The sequence below is a fragment of the Pagrus pagrus genome (assembly GCF_965226575.1).
Source record: "Pagrus pagrus genome assembly, chromosome: 12".
NCBI lineage: Eukaryota > Metazoa > Chordata > Actinopteri > Spariformes > Sparidae > Pagrus > Pagrus pagrus.
Window position 1 is genome coordinate 24,392,493 of NC_140196.1, and position 17,199 is coordinate 24,409,691.

The 17,199-nt window shown below is 40.3% G+C and overlaps 3 protein-coding genes across 4 annotated transcripts; 1 reads left to right on the plus strand and 2 right to left on the minus strand.

The window, feature by feature from the left end:
- Positions 1-2,784: 2,784 nt before the first annotated feature.
- On the minus strand, positions 2,785-5,037 carry tmem53 (transmembrane protein 53). The gene is made up of 3 exons (XM_084368966.1): positions 4,803-5,037; positions 4,507-4,610; positions 2,785-4,352 (listed from the first exon to the last, which is right to left on the minus strand). The coding sequence occupies exons 1-3, from the start codon at positions 4,855-4,857 to the stop codon at positions 3,651-3,653; spliced, it is 861 nt and encodes a 286-aa protein (XP_084225092.1). The 5' UTR covers positions 4,858-5,037; the 3' UTR covers positions 2,785-3,650.
- Positions 5,038-6,312: 1,275 nt separating this feature from the next.
- toe1 (target of EGR1, exonuclease) lies at positions 6,313-11,698 on the minus strand. The gene is made up of 8 exons (XM_084369994.1): positions 11,283-11,698; positions 10,911-10,951; positions 10,653-10,749; positions 10,229-10,387; positions 9,963-10,076; positions 9,220-9,368; positions 8,390-8,552; positions 6,313-8,141 (listed from the first exon to the last, which is right to left on the minus strand). Exons 1-8 carry the CDS (start codon positions 11,394-11,396, stop codon positions 7,377-7,379), a joined length of 1,602 nt encoding a protein of 533 aa, XP_084226120.1. The 5' UTR covers positions 11,397-11,698; the 3' UTR covers positions 6,313-7,376.
- Positions 11,699-11,865: 167 nt separating this feature from the next.
- Positions 11,866-16,165, plus strand: LOC311266386 (uncharacterized protein). Of its 2 annotated transcripts, XM_084368735.1 has the most exons (5): positions 11,866-12,094; positions 12,214-12,365; positions 12,666-12,825; positions 14,296-14,471; positions 14,662-16,165. In XM_084368735.1, exons 1-5 carry the CDS (start codon positions 12,061-12,063, stop codon positions 15,043-15,045), a joined length of 906 nt encoding a protein of 301 aa, XP_084224861.1. In that variant the 5' UTR covers positions 11,866-12,060; the 3' UTR covers positions 15,046-16,165. The 2 variants fall into 2 exon arrangements, with proteins under 2 accessions (XP_084224861.1, XP_084224862.1); XM_084368736.1 differs by having other exon boundaries at positions 11,867-12,365.
- The last annotated feature ends 1,034 nt before the right edge of the window (positions 16,166-17,199 follow it).

Genomic DNA, 17,199 nt, shown 5'->3' on the forward strand with positions numbered 1-17,199 from the left:
TGATAATATGCCAGTGTATAAGATGGTTATCACAGGTTTAATGACAGCTGCATGCCTTCCAAATGTGCAAGTTATGTTAAACAATGCACCTGTGCTTTCCCTATTCCATCTAATCAAAATGTCTGCCATTGGAAATTTCTATGGAGGTAGCAATGATACAATGCAGTAACCTACAGTGGACGCAGAGGTTGAAAGTAAGTATACTTACTGAAATAATCAGCTTGAGTACAATGCGAGGTACTTTACTAAAATGTTTCATTTTAATCCCACTTTGTACTTACTTACTCCACTACATTACAGACTACATTTAACTTTATGTACCACTGCACTTATTTAACTGATACAAGTTACTTGATGTGGCTCAGGAGGAGCAGTCGTCCACCAATCAGAAGGTCAGTGGTTCGATCCCTGGGCCCTGCAGTCTACATGTCCAAGTGTCCCTGGGTGAGAACCCAAATTGTTCCCAGTGGTTCTTCCACCAGTGTGTGAGAGCATATGAATGGTTCCTGCTCCTGATGGACAGGTGGTGCATTGCATGATAGCCACTGCTACCACTGTGGGGATGTGTGTGTGAGTGGTTGAATGTTGACTTGTGTTGTAAAATGCTTTAAGTGGTTGGTACAATCAGAAAAGTGCTATATAAGTCCATGACCCATCTTTCATTTGCGGATTTTATGTATTAGCATATAATCAGTGTGTAACATGATGCATTGTTATAGATTAAACGACCAACTCGTATATAAAGCAGTTAAAATGATTGAATGAACAATTTATTTGTAATGATTGTTTGTTCTTTCACTATAGGATACTCTGTAGTATGGTGATGTATCGTTTAGTGCAGTGTACGTTGTGTAGTCAGTATATTGCAGTAATGTGAAAACTATTTGTTGTTGTTTTTCTGACATTGTGATGCTGTATAACTTCACTGTAAATCTTGTACAGTAATCGGAAATACTTTACTTAGCTAAGGCCATGTCAGTCAAGAACATCTTAATCTGAAAATTTGCACCACTTTGGCCAGTAAGTATATTGAAATGCAGTTTATTTAATAATCCAATGATACAATACACACAATATGTCCATTTCCAAGGAGAGTAGTATTTTACATTGTAGTATTTCACTAAACCCTCACTCAAGTAAAGCATCTGAATACTTGTACCAGTACTGTCTGAGTGTGATTCTGTTTTTCCCCAATCACATGAAACATCCACATTTTTTAGGTCAAAGTAATACAGTCTGTTGCACGTGTTTCCTTCCCTCCTTCCTTCCTTAATGTAAATCAGTAAAAGATAAAGCCACATCATAGACAACAGTACTTGTGTAGCACTTTGATTCAGAGTGAACAGGACGACCGTTGAGTACTTCCTACGTCACTGAAACAATGCAGCAGCAGGATCAGAGCCGTCTGTCTCATGTGCACTCCAGTAAGCGATGTTCATCTGTCTGTGCCGATATGTAAACTTTCCTCTTTCTCCCTTTCCTCCGAGCAGCTCTACATGATACATGAAGTGCCAGGGCCAGGCCTGGCGCACAGACAAATGCCAACCACTCGCTCTTCCAAATGTCAAATCTGACATGTCGTAGACATTCAATAACCATCCCTGCTGGACCAATTCAGAGCCACGCTCTTCAAACAGTCCCTGATGTCTCATGACGAGAGTGGAGGGGAAATGGCTGCACTTTATCTGCCTCTGGGTATGAGATCGCACAGGCACCTTGTCCTGTGATGTCTTTTGTTCAGTGAGCCCTCTGGTGATCACGTTTATTGCGTACACAAAGTGAGTCCCTCGGGTTATCAGCAGAGGAACAAGGTCAGGAGATCAACTGAAGTTAAAATAAAACAGCCTCCACAACACATAAAAGAAAGATCCTTCCTGTAAACTTTCCCCAATTAAAGAAATGCTTTGTCTCTGCTACACCCTGTCCATGGTTCTGTATTGTAAAGGAACAATAAAAGCAGGACTCACTTTCACTTTACATTGTAAAATAAAATATAAACTTACAATTGCAGACCAGTATCACTGTGTTTTGTGTTGGATACACTGCAGGAAAGACACTTTTTATACCCCTGCTGCAAGGGACAATTTCACTTTGTTTGGGAGCCATCTTTAATCTAAGGCAACTAATGATCACTTTCGGTATCGAATAATCTGCTGATCATTTTCACAATTAATCAGGTAGTCTATAAAATGTCAAAAAGTATGAAAACTGCACATTTTGGGCCCAAAGTGATGTCTCCATATTACTACTTTTGACCAAGGAACAGTCTAAAACCCAAAGACTCTTCAATTACTATCACTGACAACCAAAAGCAGCAATTTTTTTCATTTAAGTAGCTGGAACCAGCAAATGTTCAGCAGTTTGGCTTGAAAATGACAAACTATTAATCGATTATAAAAACAATTGGTCATTATTTTCTTTCAGTTGGATAATCCAGGGGGTTTCAAAGTTTTTCAGAGCCAAACCCCCTACTACATTGTATGAATGATGTTGCACATTAAACTGGGCCTACAACAACATGTACTGTAGGCCTACAGTGCCGTGTTTATCAACTTGGCAGCAGTTACAACATGGCTAATGTACAGAGCATTAGTATTACTATCAGCAGTTCCTCCTGTGGCTTGTGGTGGAAGGTCTGTCAGAGTTTCTTGCTTGATAAGACACAAAACCATCAAGACAGCCAATCTAACAAATTAATGCAAATGTAGCAGCCAGTCTTGTTTGAAATCATTTATGGCAAATCCAAAGCATTTGTAATCATCCGAAATAAACACGCAGATAAACTTTCCTTTGAGCATTCTGATTTATTGAAGGCACATCAGTTAGAAAGAACACAATAGTTGTGCTGGACATATACATTCATTGTCAATCACCTTTTTCCTTGAACTAAATCATGTGTATCACATGTTAGGGCTGGTCATTCTACAATTTCTGGACCAAAAAACACTATTGAAAAAGGCATTTACTGTTTAAGGCAAACATTTTTGAGACCTTTATATTACAAAAAACAAAAACATTGTGATTTATCTTTTTAATTTTGTCAGTTGCCTTCATTTTAAGCACCCTTCAGATCTCATTTTCATTACAAATTGAGATTAAAACCATAAATACGTTGTAAATTTTATAAATAGAAGAAACAGATTATTATTTTCCAATACCCTCAGTGTTAGAATCACTACTACTAATCTACAATGCATCACATTTCACAGCAATATTAAATACCATTTAAATTATCCTAAAGGATTTTATGTTCCAGTGTATAGTAATAGTTTGTATTGTTATTTTTACATATGGTTTATGACTGTTGCAAAAACATTTGAGTAGGCAGGATTAGGCCTTTGTGCCACACACTTTAGCGGCATGTGAATTACAGAGTTTCATATGGCTGGTTTTCAGACATGGAGTAAGTGCAGTACACCTAGACCAAATGTGTGGAACCTTCCCATTATCTGCACTGGGACGGAAAACAGCGGCAAGATCTTGCTCTAGTTCAGCTCAAATTCCTGCTGTCTTACAACAAATTCTTGCCTCATTCTCTAACCGATTTTCAGATCTGAACTCAGCTGTCTGCTTTTCTTCACCTCTCTTCAAAATCTGGATAAGAGGGTTAACAGAGGGTTAGCAAAACCTTGTGAGTTTCCCACCAAGTTTCACTGATTCTGAACCCTATGTCTTTTCTTCATCTCAGTCCCTTCAGAGTCCTTCATACAACCAACCAGGAAATCGCGGCACTTAAGAGCATACTCCTCGGGAAAATCCCGGAAATGACCAACATGAGGACTGGTACCAAAATCAAAAGAGTCCACTGGGACGCCTTTCTGCTTCAGGCTCCCCACAAAGACCTCGACATCTCGGTGCCTGATCACCTGGTCGTCTCTGGAGAACATGAAGAAATGCGGCCAGGCGGGCGGCCTCTCCTGCACCGCGTCATAGTGGTTCTTGTGGACGTACTTGGTCAAGGGGTACAGCACGACTCGCAACAGGAAAACAGTCACTGCAAAAAGAGCTAAGAGGACGTATCTTAACACAGGACTTATTTTGGGCCCCAGGGTGGCCCTCAGTGCACGCAGGGCCCCGCGAACATTCCCGCTGCCCGGGGCGCTGTCCACGACGGCGCCGACCACGCACAGGGAGCTGAACTGCTTATCACTGCGCAACAACTCTGCAATGTAACGGTACAGCATGAAGCCACCGTTGCTGAATATGTGAAAGAAAATGGGGCTGTTCTCCACCTCGTAGTCATAGAGGATCTCCAGTAATTTAAGGGCCGTGCTGCTCAGCTCCTTGTAGCCGAAAGACTCAGAGATGAAGACGGTCTTCAGGGGAGCTGTGTAGCGGATGGTGACACATCCCTAAACATGAAGAGAAAAAAGAAATGCACCATAAAAAAAAGTAGATTCATGAGTTGTTGTGAGGTGCATACACGACTCCAATGATGCCACAAAAACAGTATAAGCAGAATGTTTTGTGAGAATATTTAAAATGAACTTTATTTTTAATCCCAACCTGTTCATTGTAGATGGAGCTGTATTTGGAGAGGTGTTTGTCTTTGCAGCCAGCCCAGCCCAACAGGATCACAACTGGCTCCTTTGTCCCCTGCCAGTGTCTCTCTGAAAACAAACCAGACGATGAAACAGCACGTTACCGACGCTGTCACAGCAAAGCTAAGCTAAACTAAGCTAGCATGCTAGGCTAACGCTCAGCGGAATGGCAATTTTCACGGCTTCCTAATAGGATATCGTTAGCGTCTACGCTAAGCTAGCTGAGGGCATGAACACACAGCACAATGAAATGATGCTCACCCGATATGCCTGCATCTGGAAACACGATGTTGTAGTCTATTTCATCGTCTGCCATGTCTGTGTGCGAGAGTATCAGCTGTTGTTCTCTGTCGGGGATTTATGGTTCATTTGGCTGTTGTTAAAAAAGGATGATGAACAAGCTACAAAGCGCTGGATTTAGCGGCGCCAGCTTGGAAGAAACCGCACAGCAACGCACAGACAGGTCAGTGGACTGTCACTACACCGGAGCATGTCTTCTTCTTTGTGTTGTACGACAGCGGACAGCATCCAGATCATGTCGCAACACTGCCCCCCTCTGTAGGACAGTGTTATGACATATCGGTCAATTTCTGCATCAGTTTCTACAAGACTACAGTTTCAAAGTTTTCAGTGAGGAAATGTAGGTACATTTACATTTATGTCATTTTGCTGAAAAAATTCAACTCAGAATTTTAATATTTACAATATTGATGAGGTAATAATATAAACTCAGAAATATATTATTTTTTCAATAACAGAATAAACTCATCAGAATAAAAATAAGGTCCCCAGTACACTGTTTGAAGCTAGAAAGGTGGCAGGGTCCGCCACATATAAACAAAGTAAAGCAGTATGAACTTGTTTTGTCCTTTAAGGTCTGTTTGCTTATTCAGTTCAGTCATGAAAAGAAACAGTTTGTTTATTTACTTTAAGATTTTAAAAATAATTTATACTGTAGTTATTTGTTTACTACTAGGTACCTATTCCATTATTTGAATGTTTCAGGCAAGATAGAGTGATGACCTCTGCATCACTCAATAGCCTACATCTGATGTGATTTTATGTCACACAAGCAAATTAAACTTGAGGTACTTAAATGAACTAGGGGGTACATATCCAGCAATAAATATCCAGGGGACACTCTATTGTCATGGATATTTTCAGCATCTTTAGACTGTCTCACCTCAGCAGACTTCATTACTGGATGCTCATTTATGGCCACCCACCCTATATGTCACTCGTGTTTTAGTATAACCACATGTTGACGATACTGAAGTCATATGAAAGTCTTCTTCCTGTGAAGCGTGTTCGACAAGCAGTACAGCTCCTCAAAGTGCAAGCCTACCTTGTTTCAGCTCACTGCAGGGCCTGTTTATCCTCTGAGGTGAATACAAATGGAACACAAGACGAAACACTAGATATGAATCACAACTCTTGTGTGTTGAACATACCCTTCTGACAAAATCAAAACAAACTAGTCTCATATTGTTCACTGTAGTTACACAGTAAGAGAAAGTCCCCCGTTGTTATGTTTAGTTACGTGGTAACTACGGGATATAGAGGCTGTAATCTAAAGCACTGTTACCAATGTTATTCAAGAATGTGGTAGTATGTTATGGTCATTCTGTGCTATAAAAGCATAGAAACCGGTGTCAGCACTTTACAATAAGGTACGCAAAAATGTGAGTAGTTACTGAGTAGTCTCTCATTACCTACTGAGTATTTCCTGGAGTTCACAATTACTTCTTTAATAACAAACAAGAGACAGCAGCATTCTCAAAACATATTTTAATAATTGGAACTCCCGATTTAAGAAGTCTATACACTTTCTTTTAACTAATTTATACAGCCCACAACACACAGCCATTCTACAGTATGATTTGCAGTAACAACATACCTTTGCCCATAAATTCAAACTGTGTACATAAAGACAAAACAAACACTGTCAAAGAGTGTTAGGTTATTTTCCAAAGATAACGTCAGAAAAAGCTGATGTTACAAAATCTGAACTGCGGGATCAATGCATATCAAACACCATCTCACTTTGGCTGCTTCCAGAGAAACTTTAGTAATACTAAATTAGAACGGATGCCTCTGCATTGCAGTTTATTGCGGGTTTCAAAATCACACAGTTTTCCACAGAGGACTGCTATACAAATAAAACAAGATGGGAGATTAAGAAACAGAGCAAAGTGATGAAAAATGACTTTTATCTCCCTAGATTGTCTACACTGTCACTGACATTTTTGCCATGAACATAAACTGACCATTCCCCGCCATGCTGGTGGGTCTTTGAGGATGGTAAACACAAACCAGCAGTAGGACAAAGATTGTACAGCCAGGCTAGCAGCTCTGCGAGACTCTACTAATGCATGCCAGTGTGTTGAGCAAACTGCTAATGTAAGCATGCTAGGATGCTCACAGTGACACTGCTAACACGATACTGTTTAGTATGTTCAGCATCTTAGGTTAGTGTGTTGACATGATAATATTTGCTAATTAGTGCAGAACACAAAGAACAGCTGAGGCTGACTGGAATATCATTAGTTTTGCAGGTATTTGGTAATAAACCAAAGCAATGGACAAATAAAAACTTTGACCTGATGATGGCGCTAAAAGAAATGTAAGTGAATCACCAAAGTTTTTCAAATTCACCCTGAGGGGACATGAGCATCTCTACCATTTGTCATGACAATTTATCCAATTGTTGTCTAGATATTTCAATAAAAAATAAAAATGTCAACCCAATGGTGGCAGTACAGGAAAAAAAATCACAGAATCACCAAAATCATCAATATTCATCCTGCGGGGACCATGAATGTTTGCGTATGCACACTACATTCTTCCTCCCCACACCATCTCCATCTTCTGCACGTGGGCTTTGGATGATTTAGAGAAGGTGCTTTTAACCACGTTGAGAGGAGCTGCCTTGCCACTGAGGTAGACCTTATTGAGACAGGTAGGAAGCCAGGACTGCTCCTCCTCCTTCTGGTGCTCCTTCTCCTCTACACCACCGACTCCGTCCTTTTTGATGACGGTACATGAGTAGGCAAAGATGTATCCTGTCATGAAGGCATCGAACCCTGCCCTGTGTGTTCCTGTGTCAGCCTTCTTCTTCTGGTCGTCAGTCTTAGATGGGTGGTCAAACTTTTCTCTCCCTCCGTCTTCTGTTCTGCTATCTGCATTGTCTGTGTTGGTTTTTGAGTTTGCGTCGTCATCAGCTGTGGCGGTTGTTTCAGATTTTTTTAAGTCTGCAATGTCCTCACACAGTCCATTTCCCTCGCTGACTTTTTTTATGTTCTCTCCTTCAATCTGTTGGGTGTTCCCTTCACTGTCCATGTGAGGCACAGTTTCCAGGCATGGCTCAGCCTTTTTCTGCTCATCTGGTGTTTCTTCCATATCAACCTCCATATGGGGTATTTTGTTTTCAGGGGCACCGTCAAAGATGGAAGAGCCCTCTGCTGCCTTGCCTCTCTTCTTCTCTCTCTGTCTCTTCCTCCTTTTTCTCTTATCCCCCATGCCTTTCTCGTCCTGGAGGATGATTAAGTCAGTGTCATGGGATAATGAACACTGGGTGCCATTCAGACACCAGCCAAACGCCTGTCAGACAAACACATACAGAAAGATAGAGTAGTTAATAAAGATAAGACTCACAAACACATTGCATCTATTTGCTTTGTCTGTTCTAACAAAAGCAGTGAAAAACACAACAAGTAAAAAGAGCTGTACCTTCAGTTTAGGCACTAAAACCTCAATTAAAGTACAAGTTCAATTAAATTTTAATACTAACTGAAAGATTCTGCTGAGTGAAAAGGGAATTAAAAAAAAGGAAAAAAGTTGAAACTCACAGAGAAGCGCTGGCAGATGTCGGTCTGTCCCTGTGGAATGGCCACATCTGGACACACTCTGTAGTCCACATAGCTGGACATGTGACCGGTATACTGACAGAACTCTACATGAACATGAGGCCCACTACTCTCAGAGGTCACACTGCGACTGTTATCCAGCTTACTGGAAGGATGAAGACATAATATGAGGGATCAGAAAGACCTGATGACTATTTAAAACAAACACTTACAACATTGACACAACAATGACACAGAGGAAACATCATTCTGCTCTGCTCTTCCACATCCATCATTTTCTTACATTGTGACATCTGAGCATTATGATTGAAATGGACAAATAGCTTAATCACAGACATAAAAACAATCCCAAAAAAAAAAAGGTTCAAGGTTCAAGGAAAGTGGCAAATTTGTAGCTTTTCTGTTCAAAAGTTATTTTGAAACTGTTATTTCAAAAAGGCACAATAAGCTACAATATGCAAAAAGTGCATTTATCAATCTATACACAACATTTTGGTCAAGTTCAGACTTGGACAGTAGTTAGGATGCTAGCAGTAGCCATGTTGCATAACAGTAAACAGTAATACCACATGGAAACGCTAGTTTAAATGAAATGTCAATATCCTCCGATTCCTTTCCCACACACACACACACACACACACACTTTTTCAACAATGAAATCAGTATTTACACTAAATTTAAATGTTATAATGAATCATTTGCAAGAACTGTTGGTCTGGCCAATGTCAACAGTTATGCCATTAATGACTGCAGGAAGACAATAGTGTGTTTCTGCTGTGTGTGTCTATACTGGAATATGAACCGATACTTACCATTTCTTGAAGGCGTACTCCAGATACGAGGCACTGAGCCGCAGTTCAAATTCAGTGACGTATTTGGTGTCGTAGATGCCAGCAGGAAACATCTCGGACAGGTCGGCTGTGAAGGTAGCCAAGCGCTCAGGCAGATGAGCATAAAAACTCTGGTGGAAAAAGACAAAATCAATCTCATTGAAAAAAAACGTCATTTAGGTGGCAGCATGCTGTGAGAAAGGAACGCTGTTCAAAAGCTCATACAAATCATGAATTATATAAAGAGGAGTTTTGACATGGAGTACGCTGTGTTTTTAAAAAACTTGACACAGACCATTAGAAAGCTTGAATCTTTATTGTTTAGTGAACTTGCTAAATAACTAGATAACAACCAGGGTGATTAAAACTGATTCATTAATTAAGAAAAAAAAGAAAATTGCCCCTCCCATTTTCAACCTAGACCTTGGTTATGCCATCAAGTGTTTGTTTTGGTTTTTTTTCTGTCCAGAACCCAAATATATTTAGTTCACAATTCTATAAAAAATAAACTTAAGCAGCAAATCCTCAAATTGGAAAAGCTGAAAAACAAAAAAACAAGAACTTTTGGCATTATTCCTTAAAAATACTTGAAAAAATTGATGATTGAACAGTTGTAGCTCTAAACTTAACTAGTAAGTAATGGAAACACAAACTCTTCTGAGTTAATCACATTGCAAACAGAGAAAGAAATAAACTGAACAGCAGACTTAATCTTTTTGTGGTACCTGGTAAAGGAAGGCCATGTCTATGAGACCGTTGTGGAGCACCAGGGGTTTCTTCGCACGCAGCAGTTCAGTGAATAAGGCTCGGATGTTGACTCCTCTGTCGTCTGATCCTCCCTGACAAAGAAGGAGGAGGGAGAAGAACAAAGATGTCAAAGTTGCATGAAAGGACAGATGGATGTAACAGAGGAGTAAAGAGAGGTACAATAGAGAGCACGGTAGGTTCTGGACAAGGCTCAGAACACAGAGCAGCATGTAAGTATCACCACCTTATTGTTGCCCTTGCAGTAAGGGATTCCATGGGCGTACTGCTTGTTAAAGTCAAATCCATGCTGTACCAGGAACTGGACTGACTGTGGCTCTATGATGTACTCCTCTGAACATAGCAGGGTGAGGTTATACACCTGGACCAGGTATGTGTCTGCAGCCTGTGAAAGGAGGAGAAGGCAGAGAATAAACTTCATGATTAAACACATGTGCTATCAAAGACGTTTAAGTGGAAAATTATCTTTATAAATACATTAAACTGATGCTGATGTGGGAAATCGTAAATCATTCAGGTCTGTGTGAGAACTACCTAATTGGCATTCTTCTGCCACAGTATGTCATCGAATTATATGATATTTCATATGCAGTATATGGCAAGTTTGTCCAGAGTTTGATGCAATTGGAGAAGGCATCATCTTGTCGTACCTTGTTGTCCAGTTTCTTGTAACAGGCAAAACCCAGGGAGAGGATGGAGCGGGAGCGAGCTGCATGGCAGATTGCTTTGTATCTGTCCTCTATAGATCTGAAACATGATAGCAGAGGTCAGGACTAACTTCAGAAACACAAACATCAATAAGCAGTAAGAGAAGCCATAACTCATGGGCACATTTTACAGCCTTGGCATCGTGCATGTCAACCTGCTGATGCGGATACTGTTTCAGGTTAATATGTGTTTTTACTTACTCAGCCAGCAACGATTTCCTGTTCCCAAGACCACTCAGCTCCTAGAACAACACATTGACATCTTAATGCTCATTTAAACTGGTGAAATCATCTAACAAAACAAAAGAGTGATATAGAGGCTTATGTTTGCATAATTTGGGATTTGTAAAATGGAGGGCTAAAACTAGACAGGTCAGTGTATGGAGTAAGGATTGGGGAATGTGCTTGGGAGAGAAGGAAGGGCAAATAGTATTCGTCTTAAAAAGATGATAAATACATGCCACAACAACAGAAACAACAAAGTTATTACCACTCATTAATGACAGTTGATAAAGGGGGCCAGAGTCAATTTAACTCTGGTGCAGACACACACACACACACATCTGCACTTACCGTGTCCAGTGCTACGAATGAGGACGTTTTAATGGCCAGTACCATTGCAGGCCAAAGCTCTTTGAAATTATCATTCTGAACATCAATAACTGGGACTACCAGAGAGGATGCCATGTTTCTCTCAATGTTAATGTGTGGGAACAAACAGCTCTTGTTCGCGCCTGACACGTTTTGTACAGTTGCAGACGGCTAGCGCTAACCGGAAAACTCGCTAGCTTAGCTAACTATCTGGCAATGGGTTTCATTGTCAGCTGCTCTATGCGGAGCCCTTGCTCGTTGCTTATTGTTATATACTTTTAATACAGTCGGTAATTACTTTGACAGTTGGTAATTTATTTATTTGCAGTTGTTCGGGTCCACGGCTCACAGCGCCTCCACCGTAAACATTTCAACGTGCTTCTCGGGGTCCTGTGACAAAACAGACATACTAGTCGGGCAATTACCTGCGCACAAATAAAATACGTTCGCCGCTTAATGCATGCACAACATACTCACAGTTAAGGAGTATGATATATTAATCGGAAAATGTGTACATTTTATTTTAATTTGACTTCTCTGTTTGACTTTCTGCTTTTTAGTAAAATATTCAAACAGGCATTTCCGATAGACACATATAAACAATACGTCACTATACTTAACTGTCGAGGTGAAGTGCGCCATTTTGGCTCAAACAAAGTCAGAAACATTTTGTCTTTGATAAAGTATTTTAAATTGTATCTATGAAATAGGATTGAAAAGTCTGCAGGACAACACTCTGGTTTCAACGAGTTAGATTTTAATGCTAATGTATTTTTTTCTTGCTATTACACCGCGTAAGTAGTTATAAATAATGATTTAAAATCCTCCTGAGCTGAGCTTCACTGCCAGCCAAGCTATCCTGACGTTTGCTGAAGTTAAATTTAGCTAGCTTTGCAATTTATTTTAACTACAGCAATGGGTGGCTGCTCCGCTCCGAACTGCTCCAATTCAACCAGCACAGGTAAACAGCTGTTTAGGTTCCCCAAAGACCCTTCCCGAAAGAAGAAGTGGGTGGTGAACTCTCGACGTGACTTCGAACCAACTCCTCACTCCAGACTGTGTCAGGTAAGTTAGTTTTACACAGGGACTGTCATTACTGTTGTGAATCCGACTCTAGTTTTTAGAGCACTCACACAGAGAGGATGCATCAGTCCGACAGAAAACCGAAAGTTAAACTGGAAAAGGCAATGCATGCAAACATAAAGTGATCAGTCGTATTTATTGCTTATAGGTACATTATCCTTCAGTTGCTTGTCGTTGAAATTTGCACTCATTGTATGCATGCTGTTCTCTCTTGTGTTTGCTTGTAACTGTATAATTGTTTGGATAAAATGTATGTCTTATCCCTGTCCCTTTTTGCCAAAGGACCATTTTGAAGAGAGCCAGTTTGAGGAGATAGCGAGGTCTTCAGCTGGAGGAAAGAAGCTGAAGCCCAATGCCATCCCCACTCTGTTCAGTATCGGGGACCCCCCTTACCCTGCAGTCACCACTCCATTCATCTTGCTGCCCATGAAAGCTGAACCAGGTAACTAAATATGCAACAGAATTGCTTCTTGAATATTTATCAGTGGCGACAGCGGAGCTGGTATTGTTTTCACCTTGTGAGTCTGGGTGTGTGTTTATGTGTTGTCATGGCAAAATGTAGTCCCAGAGACACCTATTGCAGTGGGAACAAGGTGTTTATATGGCTGTCTGTCTGTCTGTCGACTGATATTGTCAACCAAATAGTGTCACAACCGTAGAAGATGCAGTCACAAAACTTTACAGATGTGTAGTCAAAGTGAATGCTGATCACGAGGATGCGTGTGATCCAACTGCTGAGTACTGAGTAGGATTTCTCATGTAATCATGTAGTAAGGACTACTGAGTACTCATGGGTCAAAACATCAACATGTGACAGGTGTTGCGGCTGGTATTATCCTATCGCAAAGTGGTCTCTAGTTTGTCTTGTATGTTGATATTAGATGCAGCTGAGTGTTACATGTATTATACCATATATAGTACCTGTGACCTGAAAGTCCCTGCTCCAGAGGTAGTTCTTTCCAGGCACTGTTGTAGTAGACTATGTGGCACTGATCATTTTCGATAGGCCAAACTCGATTACATGAATTGTTGTCAACAATTAAACTGATCGGCAACTATTAAGATAATCTATCAGTTTGAGTATTTCTTCAAGAAAAAAAGTCAAAATTCTCTGATTGCAGCCTCTTAAATGTGAATATTTTCTGGTTACCTCTTTAACAGTAAACTGTTATTGCTTTCATTGACTTATCAAGCTCAGCATCTTCAAACTCAGATATAGTAGTTGGTGGTATGCACCTTTTAAAGTTGGTTTGTGATCTGCCAATATCCAACACAAGAGTTCAGAGAGGAGGGAGAAAGTCTCTGAGTTTTAACACAAACATGTTATTAGAGCCATGGAATATTAAATCATCTATCTTTGCTCACTACATCTAGGCCTTTCTTACCTTCAGGTGTGCATCAACTACAAGTTAGGAACTTATTTTTAAGATACAAACAGTATTGGTATCAGTCATGCGAAGCAGGTAATCATTGGTTATGTCAGTTAAGTAGGCAACTGTTCTGTAATATGTTCGCAATAACATCTTAATAAGTTGCTGTGGTCGTGTAGCTCTATTTATTGCGTTTTTCTGTCCTATAGGGGTCAAAACATTATTAAAACATCTATATTTTGAATTGTGTCATTTTTAGATAAAAGCAATTAGACATTGCATTTCCAGTAGCTTGCTCTATGTCCCCACCTAAAGTGAAATTGTTTACTAGGTTTTGCAGATTGCTCGTAACACTTTTAAGACTATAATGTCAGCGTTATAAAAAAGAAACATACTGTATTTACAGGTCAGGTAAGGCATACGTAATTTAAAATATTTACAATGCCAAACCATGTAATGCCTGTGAGTTCAGGTACACGTAAAGCACACCAGATTCCTACCAGGAAATACAATTCTAGTTTAACATTGCTTTGTGTCTGTAGTGGAGAAGGAGCTGACTTTCGGGGATCATGGTTATGCCAGACGCAACCCTTTGCCTGGCATGGAGGAGGAGGATGCAGACAGGACTGCTGAGGACCAGCAGCCCTGCACACAGTGTCAAGTCCTCAAAAAACAGCTGGAGCAGGAGATGCAGCACACAGCAAGGCTACAGAAGGAGGTAAGAAGGCTGCTGGTGTCTCTTTCAGCAATTGACTTTGTTTCTTTGTTTTTCTTATTTTCACTTTGAAGGGACATTGTGCTGCATTTTGGCACCAATATACCATTACTATAATAAAGGAGTTGATATTGTTATTGTTATATTATTACACTAGCCGTAATAAACTTTCTCCTTCTTCTGTCTCTGTCAGGCAGAGGAGATGAAGAAGCGTCTGTATCGGCTCGACCGTATCGAGAAGGGTCTCCACAACTTTCTGTACGAAGACCAGATTCGAGCACTGTCCCTCACCAAACGCTCCCGCCGGGCCGTCTGGTCACCAGAGACCATCCTGAAGGCACAAAAGATCCGCGGTGCAGTTGGCACGAAAGGCTACGAGTACTTGAGAGAGATGGGATATCCTCTGCCCTCCTACCGGACTCTGTGTAACCGCCTGGAGACTAAGATTATGGTGACAACTGACATGAGCTGTGAGATGCTGGCAGAGCTGGGCCTGGGGATCATGGCCCCCTGCGACAGTCCGTCAGAAGGTGTTGTGGACAATGATGAGGAGGAACTGATTGGTGTTTTGTCTTGATCGTGGCAGTTTGCATCCCTCGAACCTAGCAAAGAATGTGCAGAAGTTGCTGTGTTGCATATCTGCAGATGTGACTTCAAGCAGCAGAAGATGGCCACGTTATGCTTCTTGTCTCATTTATGAAAGCCTGAAAGCCTCAATATAAATGTATGCTAAGTTGATTCATTTGATTGTCACCTGGTTGTGCTTGTGATCTGCACCAATAAGACATGGCTTTGCTCAACTGAGGTGTGATGCTGAGGCTTGCAGTTAGCCCAGGTTTGTGCTTATGATGTTTCTTACTCTGAGGATGCCGAGCTACAGTATGTGCTGTCGCATGTGAGGAGATGTAGGGTGCAGTCTGTGACAAAGTAGACTACAATTGAGAGTGTGGAGCTGTGTGAAAAGCTTAGAGTTAATTTGCACAGAGCCTGTTGAATCCACTGCTTGTGTCTACAGCTGGTTTAACAATTGTTCCACTGAGGGTGTTTACATGCACAATAAAACCCTGGTCGTATTCAGGACACTCAAATGTACTGAGAGCAGATAAACTCATCCTGGGTGAGGTAGCTTGAGTGTTCTGATATAATGAGGACTACAGTAGCATGTAATTATCACACTATAAACCATTTCCTCTAAATAATTGAAGCTTTATTTTTTGTTACAACACAAAAATATTTATCATTTGTTGGTGTGTAAAGCATTAGCACACAACTGGGACAAAGGAGTCGTGGTGAAATCAGGAGGGTTTGGTCTCAAACTGTTAACTGTTGAAATGATGTACAGTACTCTATCGTGATCACATTTGCAAAAACTGAAACCTTTGCTGTGTTTTTCAGAACATTACAAAATCTTCTGTCAGTTACAAATTATAGAATTTATTTGGGAGCACACCCTTAGAGCTGTATGTCATCAGTAAGCATATAAAAGTAAACCCTCAACTGTTAAATAACTGCTGGTCATGTAAATCTGCACGAGATGGATTGTTAATTTAGCTGGATATGTCTCTGTCTTGAGGTGGTCAGATTTGTAGTCACAACAAAGGGTATCAAAAAAAGCTCAGGCTAGTCACAGTAAGTCACATGACACTCAATATCCAACACATAGCTCTGTGAGAAAATAAAGTAATTGTGAAGAATTACCTGTGTTCTTCATTGTGTGTAAATGTGAGAGATAGGAAGACGTTTTGCTGCATCTGAAGGCAAAGTACATGTATATCTGCCCTGCATATCAGGCAGATCACAGTAACAAATAAACGGCATTGTTGGAAACTACAAATATTTCAGCATCTGACTTTCTACACTTGACTGTTTTGATTTGACAGCTTTGACATCAGTCCCTGTTCCAGACATTTAATAAGAATATCACACCAGGCAGGTTGGAAGCACTTCAGAATGGAGCAGCCTAAGCTTTATTGTCAACAACATATGTGTGTCAAAACACACACATTGTTTTTTATTAATGTCAAACTGTAATCAACAAAGGGTTACAGGATCTTTAGAAATCTAATCTACAAATCACATGATTTTAATTGTAAGGTTCATACAATACTGTGTCTGATATGTAAATCAGAGCTGTCTTACATAGGCGACTGATCACAGTGGGATATTATACATGTGCTATTCTAAGTACTGAAGCATTACAACTTTGGGTTTGTAAGACAAGCAAAAAATCATCACACACATGCAGCAAATTAAAAGAAAAAATGTTGGATAGATAAAAAAAAAAAGAATTTTTGAATATGACTTGACATAAGATATAAAGTTTGTCCTGAGGGTGGCGCCAGAGGAAAGGCCATGGTGTTATTAAGATCATTTGGTTCATCCCTTATGGATAAATTAAAAAACTACCCTGCTCCACTTTGCCTGGTTTTCAGGAATTGTGCGTTTTTTTAAACTGAAACTTAAATTATCGGGGAAAAAACTGGATATTTCAGAGGAGAGAGAGCAATACTGTAGGCTCTCAGCAGCCTTCAGTATCACAGACTAGCCCACAGCTATTGCATTTTTTAAACCTTAATTATTATTTTAAAAAAGAAAGAAAATATTTTAAGGTCTTAGAGTGCTCACAAGTCATGGCTGCATTACTTAATCTAACTAAACAACCCCTGCAATGAATAGTACCAGTGTGATTTCTCAGGTTTAGTGACTTGCTTGCAGCGTGGCGCTACGGATG

Bases quoted from the DNA above. Each gene is read 5' to 3' on its own strand.
- tmem53 (XM_084368966.1), bottom strand. From the start codon at position 4,857: ATGGCAGACGATGAAATAGACTACAACATCGTGTTTCCAGATGCAGGC. The intron at 4,611-4,802 runs GTGAGCATCATT...GTTTGTTTTCAG, and splicing joins TCCAGATGCAGGCATATCGG to AGAGACACTGGCAGGGGACA. The intron at 4,353-4,506 runs GTTGGGATTAAA...CTTCATGTTTAG, and splicing joins GCTCCATCTACAATGAACAG to GGATGTGTCACCATCCGCTA.
- toe1 (XM_084369994.1), bottom strand. From the start codon at position 11,396: ATGGCATCCTCTCTGGTAGTCCCAGTTATTGATGTTCAGAATGATAAT. The intron at 10,952-11,282 runs GTAAGTGCAGAT...GTGTTGTTCTAG, and splicing joins CATTCGTAGCACTGGACACG to GAGCTGAGTGGTCTTGGGAA. The intron at 8,142-8,389 runs GTGAGTTTCAAC...TTTGTCTGACAG, and splicing joins ACATCTGCCAGCGCTTCTCT to GCGTTTGGCTGGTGTCTGAA.
- LOC311266386 (XM_084368735.1), top strand. From the start codon at position 12,061: ATGCTAATGTATTTTTTTCTTGCTATTACACCGC. The intron at 12,095-12,213 runs GTAAGTAGTTAT...TTTTAACTACAG, and splicing joins TTTTCTTGCTATTACACCGC to CAATGGGTGGCTGCTCCGCT. The intron at 12,366-12,665 runs GTAAGTTAGTTT...TTTTTGCCAAAG, and splicing joins CTCACTCCAGACTGTGTCAG to GACCATTTTGAAGAGAGCCA.